The sequence below is a fragment of the Brassica napus genome, chromosome A8, assembly GCF_020379485.1.
Source record: "Brassica napus cultivar Da-Ae chromosome A8, Da-Ae, whole genome shotgun sequence".
In the NCBI taxonomy this organism is placed as follows: domain Eukaryota; kingdom Viridiplantae; phylum Streptophyta; class Magnoliopsida; order Brassicales; family Brassicaceae; genus Brassica; species Brassica napus.
The window spans coordinates 15,304,522-15,320,087 of NC_063441.1; the positions used below are offsets into that span (position 1 = coordinate 15,304,522).

At 39.6% G+C, this 15,566-nt stretch overlaps 4 protein-coding genes across 4 annotated transcripts; 3 read left to right on the forward strand and 1 right to left on the reverse strand.

Annotated features, from left to right (window-relative positions):
• Nucleotides 1–483: 483 nt before the first annotated feature.
• LOC106361205 lies at nucleotides 484–2,764 on the reverse strand. Its single transcript, XM_013800924.3, has 3 exons — nucleotides 972–2,764; nucleotides 756–881; nucleotides 484–674 (listed from the first exon to the last, which is right to left on the reverse strand). The coding sequence occupies exons 1-3, from the start codon at nucleotides 2,295–2,297 to the stop codon at nucleotides 621–623; spliced, it is 1,506 nt and encodes a 501-aa protein (XP_013656378.2). The 5' UTR covers nucleotides 2,298–2,764; the 3' UTR covers nucleotides 484–620.
• Nucleotides 2,765–5,761: 2,997 nt separating this feature from the next.
• On the forward strand, nucleotides 5,762–6,328 carry BNAA08G13840D. The gene has a single exon (XM_013800925.3). The coding sequence runs from the start codon at nucleotides 5,874–5,876 to the stop codon at nucleotides 6,132–6,134; it is 261 nt and encodes an 86-aa protein (XP_013656379.2). The 5' UTR covers nucleotides 5,762–5,873; the 3' UTR covers nucleotides 6,135–6,328.
• Nucleotides 6,329–7,787: 1,459 nt separating this feature from the next.
• Nucleotides 7,788–11,062, forward strand: LOC106361207 (U3 small nucleolar RNA-associated protein 6 homolog). Its single transcript, XM_013800926.3, has 6 exons — nucleotides 7,788–8,261; nucleotides 8,802–9,455; nucleotides 9,695–10,129; nucleotides 10,216–10,391; nucleotides 10,472–10,655; nucleotides 10,753–11,062. Exons 1-6 carry the CDS (start codon nucleotides 7,860–7,862, stop codon nucleotides 10,837–10,839), a joined length of 1,938 nt encoding a protein of 645 aa, XP_013656380.2. The 5' UTR covers nucleotides 7,788–7,859; the 3' UTR covers nucleotides 10,840–11,062.
• Nucleotides 11,063–12,114: 1,052 nt separating this feature from the next.
• On the forward strand, nucleotides 12,115–13,229 carry LOC106361209 (ethylene-responsive transcription factor ERF054). The gene has a single exon (XM_013800927.3). It carries the CDS (start codon nucleotides 12,231–12,233, stop codon nucleotides 13,059–13,061), a length of 831 nt encoding a protein of 276 aa, XP_013656381.2. The 5' UTR covers nucleotides 12,115–12,230; the 3' UTR covers nucleotides 13,062–13,229.
• Nucleotides 13,230–15,566: the final 2,337 nt, after the last annotated feature.

Below are 15,566 nucleotides of genomic sequence, written 5' to 3' on the forward strand. Positions count from 1 at the left end.
CTAGTAATAATATGTGATGATGGATAAAAGTAGGCTTATCTTTAACTCAATCGATCTTGTACACCAATAAAAGATGATAGTGGCATTAGAATGCGACGCAAACGGTGTTGCTTACGTCGGATAACGATATTTCTTTCCTTTCAAATGAAACAAGGGCCCTACGTGGCTACGTTTGATTGATAACGGTGAACAAGACAGTGTTTATGGTCTTGGTACGGGTCTTTCTTTATACATTAAAAATGTTGTAAACAAAATGGTACCATGACTGAATTGGAGTGAGCGGTTTCATTAAAAGCATATAGCAACCTGACATGATCTATGGCCAATTGGGTCCGCTTGAGACAACCCCCTCTCCTCATTCATGGGATCCATTCTCTTTTAGAATAATCAAAAGTTGTAATCTAATTTGCCTATATCGATAATAGATTTTAAGAGTTCGACTTATAAGTTTTTTATATTGTTGATAACAATATGAAAAGTGAATTAGGCCTCAAAAGTGATCAGATAGTATCAAAAGTAATAGGATTTACAGAGTCCTGTAAAATGCAAGACCAAGGCCTTATTTACACACACAAACACACATCAAATTAAGAGAGCCTCAGCTTGTTGTTTCTCCTACATTACAACTCCACCCTGTAGAATCGAACTAGCTTCATGTTCTGTACTCTCTCCTCCTGCATTCCACATTTTTGTCTTACAATTTACCACAAAGTTATTACAACACAATCAAAATGTATATCTGTAATTAGTATTACCTGATTTTTGACTGATTCTTCATTCTGTTGCGGAAAATGAAAACCTGTTGAGCAGTTCTCCAATTTCTCCGGGTTTTTCACCCATGCTTTTCTACCTTCACTCACTTTCACCCCGAACCTCCATGTCTACCACATCCCATACATATATACACTTATGTTAAGAGATAAGAAAACGCTATTTGAGTTAGTGGATTAGTAAGTGAATCACATAGGTACCTGAGAAAGCGGAAACGTGTCTCTCTCGATCACATCTCCTTCAATGTTTATCCCAGTGCCTTGACATTCTGGACAGAACACTGAGAATATTTGCCAGCTCACATCACTTACCAACCCATTCCACTTCACACCACTCTGATGCTTTGTGCATCTCTTTTTCCCTTTTCCACTCACCATCTTGTTCCCAATTATTTCACTCTCACAGAAGAGAAACCAGTGCACTACACAAGACACGTGAAATAGGTGGAACGCACCAAGGAGGTTTCTGCTGCCACACACAAGCTTTCCTGTCTTGGTGTTAAGTATCGCTGCAGCGTCTTTCCCCGGAAGCATCTTCTGCTTACAGACTTCGCATATCCTTTCGGAAAATATCCTCTGCTGCTTCCTAAGCTCCCGTCTTACCGTTCTATTCTTGATGACTCTTCTGTTCACGAGATGATCATCGTAATCAGCTAGCAGAGCTCTTGAGCCACGAGCTGAAGAAACCTCCTCGGAAGAATCATCCTGACTACACAGAGAATCACTGGTGTCCTCTGGATCCGAAAACGACTTCTTCCTCTTCCTGCCATTTTCTTCCCCGTTTCCTGATTCAGATGTGAGAAGACGGCTCGGATGGTCGAGCAAACCCAACCTACCCAAATTGTAGAAGTAGGAGAACGAGACAACAGCAAAGTCATGCTCTGGAACAGAAGCCTTCTCCTCATCGGAAGAACCCTCCTTTCCTAACCACTCGCACCATAACTTATCAATCCAAGTTGCGCGTCCTTTCGTCTCAAACAACCTAGCAGCAATACGACCAAAGCCAATAAACTTAGCTTCCACATCAAGAGTTCTCTCTTTAATCAGTAAACCAGAGATCAACAGATCATCTGCAGTCTCTGCAATCTCATCTCGATTTGCTCCATTCATTCTACTCTCATCATAAGCAACAATAGCAAACCTATCACCATCATCACTGCAACAACGCTGCAACGGACCAGCTTCACCACCACCACAGACCAAACTCTTCTCCTCCTCTTCCCCCGTTGAGCTATCGAAAAAAAGAACCCCATCATTGAAAGGCCACGGATTTTCACCAAGAAGAGTGATCTTAGCACACGACAACCTCTCCTTGTGAAGGTTCCCGTTCAAATGTCCAAGCAAGATAGCATCACTATAGCAAGGAGCAAGACACAAAGTGCAGAAAAACACAAATCTCTTCCCATCCTCACGTAACTCGATATACGTGTGCCCTTGCGCCCTCAAGTTCCTCAGAGTAGTTCTCGCTAACTGCTCTTTCAAACTAACAACAGTCTTCTGCAACCCTAATTCTTTCTTCTCAGCCATTACAAAGACTCACCAGAAACCCTAAAAAATAAAAACCTAAAAATCCACAATTCTTAATTCTCCAACAAACTTAGGATTCGACTAGAAACTTCGAGAACACACAACAATTTTTTCTTCAGGGATACGATGGGATCTCGAAATTCAGATGGGGAGTGATTTAAACAAGTGGAGGAAGAGCAGAATCAACAGATTATATTTCCACATATTCGAGGCGTACTCGGAGCAGGGAATCGTTTCATTCGCACACCGGAAATTAGGTCAACGCGAGGGGAGGAGCGATGAAGATGGAGAGAAGATCTCGAGTCCATCGCCAACATTATCACGCGCAGCTCGCGAACGAAAATCTCTCTTCTCTCTCTCTCTATCTCTCTCAGGGTTCAGGATTGGCCGGAGAAGCGGAGAAGAAACGACAGAGAAAAACTGTATTCAGAGGAAGAAGAAAGATGATGCTAACCGAAGAAAATTGAAGCGTGAAAATTTAATATTCTTGTATTTAATTATTCACGGGAAGATGGTGTAGCCTCGGATATTAACCGTCGGATTTGAGATGGTGATGTGATGAACGGTTGAGATGGAGTCGAATTTTTTTTAGAAAGAGATGCTCGTCCCCCTATGTAGTCGCGGGTATGGATGGATGGATAAGCTTCACCATTTTAATTAATGATTAAATTAACTAATTTATTAGTCGCTTTTTAAATTCGAGTCCTTATCTTTCTATTTCTTCGACATTAGCCACCTAACTTTTATTATCTTCGACATTCTACCCGCACATTCTCGTCTGAAAACTAACATACGCAATCTTGTCTTATTGTTTAGGCATGTAGAGTTTATCATATTCTGATAGTTTTTCTTTCAATTTTTTTTTTTTTTTTTAAAGAGTCCAATTTCCATTGATTTCTCCCAAAAGAGGGTTTTACAACAGAACATTACAACTCAAAATTGAGTAAAATTGGTACAACCATGCTTTGTAGTTACGAATCCGAAAGACGACACAGTCGGGTTGTGGCTAGCAACCCCGGGCCAGACATCAACTTCACCACTTAGCTTGTTAATCCAGGTTTGGTGCTTTCGCAACCAACCTCGCCTTCTTGCTGTAATGCTGTCACTGTGAAGTTCGCAATGGAGGAAGGGATTAGGGTCATACCAAAGAGCCAAATCCCGCTAAAAGTGGGTTTGCTGAGGAAGCTGTCATGTCAAGATGGGAGAGTACCTGCACTAAAAGAAAAGGTTTCATCCTGGCAAAGCAGCCATAAGACCGCTACACCACTGGGATGGATGAACACCAAAATACGCCACAACCGAGGAACTGACGGCTCCGACGACTCGCGAAGCAAGACCAGACTCCACACGTATTCTTACCCTAAGAACTAGAGTAAGTTCTTTACTGAAGCAGAGAGAAGAAGACTCCGTCGGAAGGAAACGGAGCCAAACACCACTTGAAGACCAATACCCGAACCAAGACACCGGGTGATGCGCAAAACCCGGAGGAGGAACACCATTAGACAGGACCGCAGGAGAGGCAAGACAAAGATCGGGAGAAGAGATGGAAATCCAACGCCTGAGAACCATTCCCCGAACGCCGGAACAGACCATATCCTCGCACACGACAGAGGGATTTGTCAAGTGACACCGCCACCAGAAAATACACCACCGCACGTCTTGGAGAAGAAGCGCCAAGCCCACCTTGAGAGCAGAGAGAAGGTGCGCCCACGCCGAGACACCAAGGCTAGGGAGAGAAACCTTCGACTGCTACACCTCACCAAGCTGGAATCAGAAAGATCCGGGCCGGAAGAGTCAATATCACTACCCACGCGCCACCACCGCCGAAGGCTACGACCAGATCTAAAAAGGAAAAAGTAGATCTGGCGAGACTCCACCGCAAAAGCCGACTCCAGCCATCTTGCAACCCTCTCCGCCTCGTCTCAGCTCCAGATCGGGCCTTATCCACCGGATCTATAACCCCCCGGGAGGATCTAGGGTTCCGATTTCAAAGTCGTACCAGAGAGTTGACATGTCGAAAGAGAAGAGAGACAAGGGGATGAAGCAAAATAAAAACGAGATGTAGGAGAAGAAGCACCTCCGACGCCCGGAGCTAACGCACACCGACGAAACACCGGTGTCTCCGAACGTCGGAGCAAGGAGGAGGAAACTTTGTCGGGGGTTTCTTTTTCTAGAGATGGAAGGGAGAGAAGAGAGAGATTTTAAAAATGTATTGCGAATTTTTTTTTTTCAAATTGAGGTCTCTTCTCTGTTTATTTTAAATCATATAACGAGATTCAAACTCTTGTTTTATTATACGAAGAGTAATACACGTAAATCTTGTGCTTATTGTTTAGGCCTTCCAGACCGCATACATAAAATGTACATGTACAAATTATTCAGTTATTTATTTTTTTCTAATCTTTTTTCTTTTAATATAGATCTCATCTATGTTTATTGTTAATCATATAAGGAGATTAAACCATGGAGTCATAACATTATAGTTTTAAATTTGTTTTGCATTCAAAGTTTTCATGTACAAATGGATATATTTGTATTTCTGGATTAGTAATATAGCATTTGCAAACGGATCAGTTTGTTGCTGTGGTAGATAATTGTTGGTTCAATTCCATCTAGATTAATATTCCTTTTGCCAAATAAAGGAGTTAAACGAATTGAGATGAAACACGTTGTTAGGCCCAATTGAGAAGCTGCTTTAAAAGCCCAAGTTACACATGGTTTATATCCTCACAAAGCCAAGCTGTATTAGAGGCCCGAGACACACGTGGTTCACAGAAGAAGATGATAACTCTGGTTCTTCTTCTTGTGTTGTTTTCTTCCAGACTAATCACACATCTCTCTTTAGATTAGCAATCCCCTTACTTACCTCAGCGAATTACGATGCTTTTGAAAACTAATCCTACTTTTATTATGCAATCTCGAAGCGAATTATCCAATTACATTCTACTTTTGCGTTATATAACCAAATCATGGTTTTGATTGGTTGTGTGAGAGTTTAAGAGATTACATAGAAAAAAACAAAACTCACTAAAATAACCGGAAGCAAAGGGACAAGAAGCATTTGATACCACGTGACAACCCAATAACCGGCCTACACGCCATCAAACCCCTCGTGGATTCAACTCTAGACTCTAGGAAGCTCCCATGCAAAGAACCATCTCATTGTTGTTATCCTTTCACGTGCAAAGAAAAGACAAAACATATAAAGATACAAATTAAAGTTAAACTCAAGTAAAAACAAAGTCACTTATCGCTAAACTACAATAAAGGTGGGACCCAACATAAGGAGTCCCATAATTGAGACATGAAGTGCGTGACTCATCTTACGGATAGGACCCTCTAAGGTCGCCACCTGGATCCCACTGATACACTGCATGGTATCGCTTTATTTTAGATCTTTCCGAATTACCATTTTAACCCTTCAATCCACTTGCTCCTTTGGCTATAAGTACATACCTCACCTTCCCTTCATCTTCCGACAAAATCCACTTACTCTCTCTCTATATTACACAGAGCTTCTCAAACACTTTAAAGCTTCCAAGATCTTAAAGAAAAAAGTTAGTTTGTACTAAAAAGATGACTTATCTGAACAAGCTTTGGATGGCAGCATCGTTCGTGGCTGTTCAAGGAAACCCCGATCACGGCGTCAAGTTGAAAACCGGTCTCACTTCCGCCCACCGCCTTCAACGCCGCCTTTCCTCCGATCTCCGCCCTATCTGCGCCGCAGATGTCACTGTTGACGGTGTTCCTGCAGAAGATAGACTACGTGCATCTTCTCCCACTCCCGATGAATCTATCCGTCAGGTTATGTACCTCAACTGCTGGAGCCAAGGCTGATTCTAACTCCATGCATCCGCAGATATGATGTTGACTCGCTCGTGAACTCACTGAGTCGAGAAAGTGCGAGTCCGATCTCTGAAGATAACTGTACATAGTTTGTTTGTCGTAGACTAGTCCCTGTGTGTGAATATTAGAAATGTTCAAAAAAATCAAAAGCAAGCGTTTCGTTTATGAGAACACTGTTTCTGTTTTCATCTCAGTCTTATCAAATCTTGATAGTGATCACCACTAATTCAACTTTATCCAGAGTGAATTTAATTATCAGTTAAATATTTAATTCCAAATGATTCCAAACCATCATCATCAAATGGTTCCAGACAAGCCAGTCGTATTCAATTTTTAGTGGTGGTCATTATTGAGTTAGGTCGACTATTCTATATTGAATAATTAAAGCAAGAGGCCCAGTTGAACAAAAAAAAAATGCAAGAGGCCCAAATACTAACTCATCGTCTGCATTGGGCGTTGGCCCATTTGTGGCATAACTTTGCTTTGAATGAAATGGGAACGTATCTGCTCAATCCAACCGTTCCAAAGTAAAAAATGTCCGATCAAAATTCAATTGGGCGCTGGTCGGACCACAAGGATATGTTTGTTGCCTAAGAACAAAGAAGAGATGGGAGATCCTAAGCGAAGTTGATGTGTATAGTGGCGGTGTAAGCGATTAGAATCCGGCTATAACCTATAGGCAAGGTTCAGACTTAAAACAGCACTTCGGGGGGTGGTGCAAGAGAGAGACCTCGAGATTCAGGTGCTGCAAAAGAGTTGCTACGCTGGAAAGCGAGAATCAAATTTCAAATTTTGACAGATTACGAAGTTCGAAGAATGAATGATCAGATTTTCCAATTTGGGTATTGTGGTGACTTCATTGCGAGTTTGGTTAGGATTTGAATTTTTTACTTTTTTGCTTGCTTGGTCATAGAACATGTAAGAACGTTTTGTTATTAGGATGCTTTAATGTCTTGATAAGACCCATTAAGATTGTCAGTTTTGTTTTTCGTTTTGAGAGTACCCCACTGAAGAGTAGGAAAAAGGCTCGGTTTATAACTAACACATAATAACAAGGCTCAGTTTATAAACAAATAGTCAACAGCAACAGCTTGTTCAACCAACCCGATGCCCTCATTATTATGATTCACATGTTTACCAAAATGATTCAGATAATAATTCGTAAATCACATGAAGCAAGCCAGATCTGGACCAAAAAAAAAACCTAGAAGGTAGTAGATGGAGTAAACAAGTGAGGTTTAGCGGATAATTTTAGAGGCGAAACTATAATAAGAATGCCCCCACGTTTAAACACCGCGATTCAATATATATGCCTCTATGACTAGCATTTATTTTCGTTGAGCATTCTCGAAAACAAGCTAAAGGTGAGTGAGGCATTCACACAACAAAAACACAAACACAGTTTCTCTAACAAATCCCAACAAACACCAAAACCACATACGAACAAGAAAACGAAAAACGAACCAGACGAGAGAGAGACCAGAGAAGATGTATAGTGAAGGAAGGAAGAAGTAACTCCATTATATATGGTCCTTGCAAAACCCTAATGATAACATCCCTAAATGGGCTTGGGCCGAAGAAACATTGGGCTTTCTGCTTTACGGCCCATTAAAAGAAAAACCATTTAAGCGTCGCCCTACAGATATCAAAACGAACGAAAAAAAAGCTGTTGCCCTAAAAATCACAGTCCACCCGCCGGAACCAAGCAACTAAACAATGGCGGACGTAGTTCAGTACCGCCTCGAGCGGATGGTCGAGGAGCTCGACGACCTAGAACGCAGAGGAATCTTCACGCGCGCAGAGATTTCGGAGATCGTGAAGCAGCGACGGAAGTTCGAGTACCGGCTCAAGCGTCCGAGCCCGCTCAAACAGGACTTTCTAGCGTACATCGACTACGAGTCTCAGCTCGACGAGCTCCGAAGGTTGCGGAGGAAGGCTGTTTCGTTTCAGTCTGGCGAGGAGAAGAAGAAGAAGAAGAAGTCGATTTCGGATTACGCCGGCGTGGCTAAGATTGTGGAGATTTATAGGCTTGCGACGAGGCGGTTCAAAGGGGATATAAGTCTTTGGTTTAAGTATCTTGAGTTCTGTAGGCAGAAGAGGAATGGTAGAATGAAGAAGGTAATGTTCCTTTGTTACTGCTTTATGTTGGTAGTGTTCTTAATTAGGGTTTAGGGTTTAGTTTAGGGTTCAGTTTAGGGTTTAGGGCTGTTTGATTAGGGTTTATTAGAAGCAATGTAAAGGCCTAGGTTATTAAAATGAAAGACTTCGTCCAGGGTTTAGGGTTTATAAAGTGTCAACCTTTTCCTCAAATTTAATTGAAATTTTATATATTTCATAAATACTATATTTGAAATAGATTTCATTTTCATTTTTCTACGGCAAATATATAGATCATAATCAACATAGAGAGAGGCTGATCAGTGTTTTAGAACATGTTTATAAAGTGTCAACCTTTTCCTCAAATTTAATTATTATATACTCCATTTCATAAAATATTATTATTTGTATTCCCTATTAGTATATTTTTGAAAAAATATTTCATTTTCATTTTTCTATGTCAAATATAGATTTCATAATCAACAGGGGGGAGTTCGTAGGTGTTTTAGAACATGTTTGTTGGGTATGTTTAGACTGAATCTTATCTTGTGCAATGTGTAGGTTTTGGCTCAAGTAATAAGGTTTCACCCGAAAGTAGCTGAAGTGTGGATATATGCTGCGGCTTGGGAGTTTGATCGGAACTTGAATGTCGCCGCAGCTCGTGCTCTTATGCAGAATGGTCTGAGAGTTTGTCCCAACTCCGAGGACTTGTGGGTGGAGTATCTGAGAATGGAGCTCACATACTTAAACAAGCTGAAAGTTCGTAGAGTTGCACTTGGTGAAGGTGAAGGGAGTTTGGTTCGTGACCAGAAGAGTGTTGAGGATGAACAATGGAAGGATGAGAATAAAGAGCTGTTTATGTCTCTAGATGATAAAGAAGAAAAGGACAAAGACGGCTCTGACGTTGAGGATGATGATGAGGATGCGAGTGAGAGAGTTGACATCTTTAAAGAGAAGGGATCAAATGTTCTTCAGGCTATTTATGGTGGAGCCCTTGAGGCTCTTCCTTCTAGTTTTGACTTGAGGAGGCGTTTTCTGGAGATTCTAGAGGCAACAGATTTGGCTCATTCAGATGATATCCGCAATACGATTCTTAGTGACCTGAAGCGTGATTTTTCCAGCGACCCTGATTACTGGAATTGGCTTGCAAGGAATGAAATGAATGGTTGTCTTAGCGTAGAGTTTCCGAATCCTCAAATGCAAAAGGCGATTCAGGTAAAAACATAGTTGTCTTGAGCTTCCTTAGAGTGAATTATCTGAATCGAATCTAAGCTTTGAAGTTCCTTTCTTTGTTTTTTGTTTGAACTTGAAGTCAAATTCCCTAGTTTAATATTGAACGCTAGGAACATTTGTTATGGGGGGAGCCGTCTTGGCTGGCTCTTGTACATTCTGTTTAGATTTACTAATAGAAAGTACGATATCTGATAAGTTTTATGTCTGTCTTCTGAATGCAGGTTTTTGAAGAGGGCTTGCAAACTGTTACTTCAAGCTCTATGTTTGAGATGTATATAAAGTTTTTAATGGAGGCCATTGAACGGTCAAATGGCGACGATTCGTCTGATTCGACTGGGGAGTTCATTTCACATCTCATAAGTGTGTACGAAAATGCTGATGGAACGGGGTGTTTGACTGAGGAGCTTGCTAATGATTATGTTTCTCTCTACTTGAAACTGGGAAGGACCGATGATGCTCTCAAGCTAGTAGAAAAGCTTTGCTCTGGAAAATTTGCAGGATCAGCTAAGTTATGGCTTTCAAGAGTTTCCATTGAAACTAGATCACTTTCAAGTAACTCTACTCCTAGTAAGGCAGATTTGCATTCAACCTTTGATCTCCTTTCAAACGCTTTGAAGAACGTGCCGATTGCAGAATCTGAGAGCTTGTGGCTTACGGTATGTGACTAATAATATTCTAAAACTCCCTATTTTGTTGATATATAAAGCCAAAACTAATGAAATGCGAATTGATTGTATCACAGGCGTTTAAAATCTTTGCTGAGCAGAAAAAATATTTTGACAAGCTTGTAGAGATGTCAATCCTATCGGTTGCCAAAGGTAATAACGGGAGCGACCCTTTGTTTTCTCTCGCATCCGTAGTGGTGAAACTTGTTCTTCAAGCAAAAGGAATCCACAGGGCAAGGGAGATATACAAGAGGTGAATGAATCATTACTCCTTTCGCTTGAGTCACACACATGCCACTTTCTTTCTCATCACCGTTACCCTAAAATTTACAGGTTCGTGGCTCTTCAACGTCCGGGTCTTGTTTTCTACAAAGACTGCATTGAAATAGAGACGAATCTTGCATCACAAGGCGATAAAGATAGTCTAAGAAATGCCCGGAAGCTTTATGAATCTGCTGTTGCAAGTTACAGTCAAGATGTGGAGCTGTGGAAAGATTACTACTCGTTCGAGACAAAGGTAAAGAGATTCTTGACACCATGGCTCATATCCAAACTTTGACTTTATGTGAATTGCTGTACTGACTATGTTTTTTCTTTTCTTGTGAGTGTTGCAGATGGGAACATCAGAGACGGCCAATGGTGTGTATTGGCGTGCAAGAAAGACTCTGAAGGAGTCTGCGGATTTCGTAGTTGGGTCTTGATTTTAATTTAGTTTTTATTTTAGAGGAAACACAATGTTTGCCCTGTTTTCTTGGTTTAAGGTATTTGTTTTTGATCCATCAGAAATTACTTTTTGTTGTTGTAAAAGGGTTAATCTGTTGAGTTACACTTGCACACATTTTTGATTCAAGCCATGATGATGGGCCAAAGGACCTCTGTGTCTCTGGATTCTTAAGTCTATACCAAATATCTTGTTATCTTTTATAATTAGCCCACCACCATTTTTAGTTATATCTATTTTTTTGCCTTTCAAACTTTTTCGTAATAGCTATGACTTTCAAGAATTAGGTGACCTTAACATAGATTTGAAGATTCGAAGAGTAACATTTGCGTATATGCACGTGATATAATACGCTGAGATTATTTACGAAGAAAAAATGATTTTGTCAGAGAAAATAAATTATATAGTTTGTCAAACTTAGTTGTTCAAAAAAAAAAAAGTTTGTCAAACTTAGTTGGTCGGTTATTAAAACCAAAAAGGCAGAGAAAAAAAGAAGAGAAAAGAGGAAGAACAACAACTTGGTCGGTTTTGCTAATGTCTTTTCAGAGGTGGAGACAAAAAGAAAATATCATAAAAACTGAAAGCTGAGTTTGACAAATCACCGATCCGTAAGATTGAATACTATAATCAAATATCCTATTATAATAAACTACATAATAATATCACTAATTAAATAGGTTGTGTACGTTAATCCTTAGCTGCGGCTAGCCGACCATCACCAACACCATCATCAAATTTATTCCAATCTATATGCATTAAGCTCGTCAATGTCATTAATTATGGATATTTTCTACAGTCTAATCTTATCTTTTGAGCTTGTGACTTCATGACTTGTCCCATGTAGCAAGCATGAAATAAATATCTTCCACCGTCCAAAGATAACAGATAATGTCTGTATCTCCGCGTTGTGTTTTTATGTGTCAACGTCTCGCTTTTAATATGCTGATATGGTCTGGACCGGGGAATGAATTAGAGTGAAAGTAAAGTAATATTTTAAAGCATCTCTAATACAAATTTCTTAAAATGAAGTTTAGATTAAAATCTAATTATAAATATATAAAATATTAAATTTAATTATAATTACTAAAGTTTTAAAAATAAATTTTCTGGTTTGGGGTTTTCATAATTTTAGAATATCCAACACAATGAATGGGTTTGGAGTAAAAGCAAAGTAATAATGTTTGAAGTAGTCAAACCGAAAGATGAGATATTTATAACTAAATTACAAAACATATGCCCCAAAGGTCTCATATATAAATCTCATCGAGGCATCTCTCTGTCTCAATATTCTTTGTTTTTCGTTAGCTCTCTTTCTCTTTGTTCCATACTCTCTGTTGTGGCAAAAGTGTAAATCACCAGTGAAACAGAGAGATGGACTTTGATGAGGAGCTTAATCTTTGCACCACCAAAGGTAAAAATATAGATCCTTCTTGTGGAGAAGGTTCTTCAACAACGTCCCCAAGATCCATGAAGAAGCTGAGAAACCTTGATCATCGACCTAAACCCTATTTCTCATTTTCTTCTTCCAACTCCTTGGGAGCTTTCCCCTTTCATCTCGATCCAACGTTTCAAAATCCACAACTCGGGTACGTTCCGGTTAACCAGCAGCACGACCAGAAGCAAATGATCTCGTTTAGTCCTCAACAGCCGCAGCAGCAGTATATGTTCAAGTACTGGAGCGACACGTTGAATCTAAGCCCAAGAGGAAGAAGAATGATGATGATGAACCAAGAAAGTAGTGTTCAGCCGTACAGCGCAACCAAGCTTTACAGAGGAGTGAGACAACGTCAATGGGGTAAATGGGTCGCGGAGATACGTAAGCCAAAGAGCAGAGCACGTCTCTGGCTTGGTACCTTTGATACAGCTGAAGAAGCTGCCATGGCTTATGACCGTCAAGCTTTTAAATTGAGAGGTCATAACGCAACACTTAATTTTCCGGAGCATTATGTGAATAAAGAAGCTGAGGTTCATGATCCAAGCTCGTTGGATCAGAAACAGACCGAGACGCAGCAGCTAAAAGAGGTTAACTTGGAGAGCAAGGAAGTAGCGGTGAGTGATGGTGGGTTAGAGGAAGGGATGGCTGAGGCGTGGTTCAATGCGGTTACAGCTGGATGGGGTCCTGAGAGTCCTCTTTGGGATGATTTGGACAGTTCTCAGTTTTCACAAAGCTCATCTTCTTGTCCCATGAAACCCTTCTTTTGAAAAAGGTCATAACAATTTAGGTTATAGTTTAGGGTTTTTGATCATTAGCATTTGGATGGAGACAGTTTTTGTGATCTCCCACTCCATACATTAGTATCATTGTTCATCATTTACATGTGTGTGTGTGTGCTGCTGATTTTGCTACATATATAGATGTCTTTTTTGTTCCTTGACTTTGTTTCCTGGTTTGAACAAGTTTATTTATCTGCACTGGAAAGAGTTAGCACCTTCACATACTATCCAGAAGTTATACTGACCTCTGCTTCTTATTCAAGATATTTGTAAATCTGTGAATATGTCTTTTGAGTTTCTACAAGAGGTGCACTCTGGAGAAGCTTAAGGCCAGGGTCGGTCCTAGGCATAGGCCAGTCAAGCATTGTACTATGGTTCCCAATTTTTTTTGAAGAAATTATAGAGAAATAAGTTTCTAAATTTGTAAAATATATATTTTTATCGAAAATCTAACTAAATGGTACTCCTAGAATCTTAGCGCCGGCCCTGCTTAAGGCAAAGGACACCTCCAAAAGAACGAGAGGGTTTGATTTAATGGGCAAGAAGAAAGGTTCAAAAGTCTTTAGCCAGCGTTCACTTAAGAAGAAGCATGCTGGCTTGTATGCAGTGTCTCGTTTAGCCCATTTTGCCTTGTTTGGTCGAATATAAAGAGAAGGTTGCGTAACATAGACAAGGCATACCAAAAAGTGTTACATGAACGAGTATCTGATTAAGATAAAAAATGTTAAAAGATATATGTATAAGCTGCACCAAACTTTCTAAGCTCCACAGCATTAGCCACCAAACTTTCTAAGCTCCACACCATTAGCCACTGTGGTGAAAGGCCTCATCCATACTTTTGGACTATCAGTTTTGGGTTGTATAGCATGTTCATTTGTCCATGATCTAAAATCTCTAATATCACAGTTTCATCATCAAGTCGCAGTGGTTGTTTCCAAGGCTCTCCAACATCCTACTATATAAAAGAAGCTAAATCCTACCTTTTCTAGAGGTGCCACATGGGCAAAATAATCTCCACCTATCAAATTGCCATGTCACTAGCGGATTGGACTTCAAATTAAAATTGCAATAAAAGATTTGGGCTTCGTTGTCGCTTACAAAAATCTCGGTTTGTCTACGATTTGCCGGTGGGCCAAGTAAAGAAAAATCTCGCAGCCCAGCCCATTAACCCAAATCGCCGTCTTGGTAAAACTATTTCCTTCGGACAATTACTTATTTCAACTGTCAAACTATTTTCTTTTGAATTTTCTATTTTTTTTAGACAATTTATTATTTCTGCTGTTTTCTTTAACAATGTGTGAACCGGCTAAGTTTCCTTTCATCTTAAAATTGTCCGCCCAAGATAACACAACCCCCTCATTTTACACACAGTCACTATAAATTTCTAAAAAAAAACCTAAATTCTACTATCAAACCCACCCAACAAGTTTACAACTACCAGTTCCAATTACTCATGCTTTGACCTCATTCAAATAATTATGGGCCGGCCTACTTTAATTTTTAAATAACCATGTCAATAATTAAAAAAAAAACAAACAAACCATAACTATGTTCACTTCAAAAGAAATATGAAATTAATAAAAAATGGGCAATACAAAATAATTCTCATTCTTATCTGTGCATAACATGCAGCAGAAGATCAAAACAATTGGGGCGACACCCTCGGACCGCATCCAATAATCGTTAGGATCATTAGGATGTGGCTCATCAAAAATCACAAAAATAAAAATGCTTTCCTAGGAACAACTTTTACTTGTCTTGACATCCAGGTTTGTCTTAAAAATACTTACTTTTAATTATTCCAACTACATTTCAAATGATGGCTTTTAACCACTAAACATGAACAAATAATGGAAGGGAGGGTGTCTATTTCTACGTCTGACACAATCTACCAACGCTTCGAGGAAAGGAAAATTTATCACATTAGATATTTTAATCTTCTTCTCAATAACCAACAGTACATGCTTACCGTTCAACCATACATAATCAATATCAATGAGACAAAAATTACTACACTGATTCAAGAAAACATTCCACCGATCCCTTCATACATATTCCGGCCCCAACACTACCACCAGTTGATCAGCTTAGCAAATGCAACCAACTTCCTCCCAAGTAAAAAAAAAACCAATAACTCTCTCACATACAAATAAATACTACATTTTTGTCCCTAAAACCAAATTATTCCTACAGATGTTGTTGGCCGCATATGCCTCATCCAAGGAAGTGATTTATATAACCACTACACAGATTCAAAATCATCATTGGATTGCGTTTAGACAGGTACTAACTTTTTATTAAATAACAATTGGTTTACAACTAAACAAAATATAATACAATAATTATTTGTAGATTGAAATTGGTACGTCTAACTTTATGGGACAAGGAGGCGTCTAATTTCAGGGAGTTAAATCACATATATACCAGGAAAAAACAAATTGTAATCATCACAAGTATCATTCCACGGTTACATGAAGGTAATAAACTAAACAT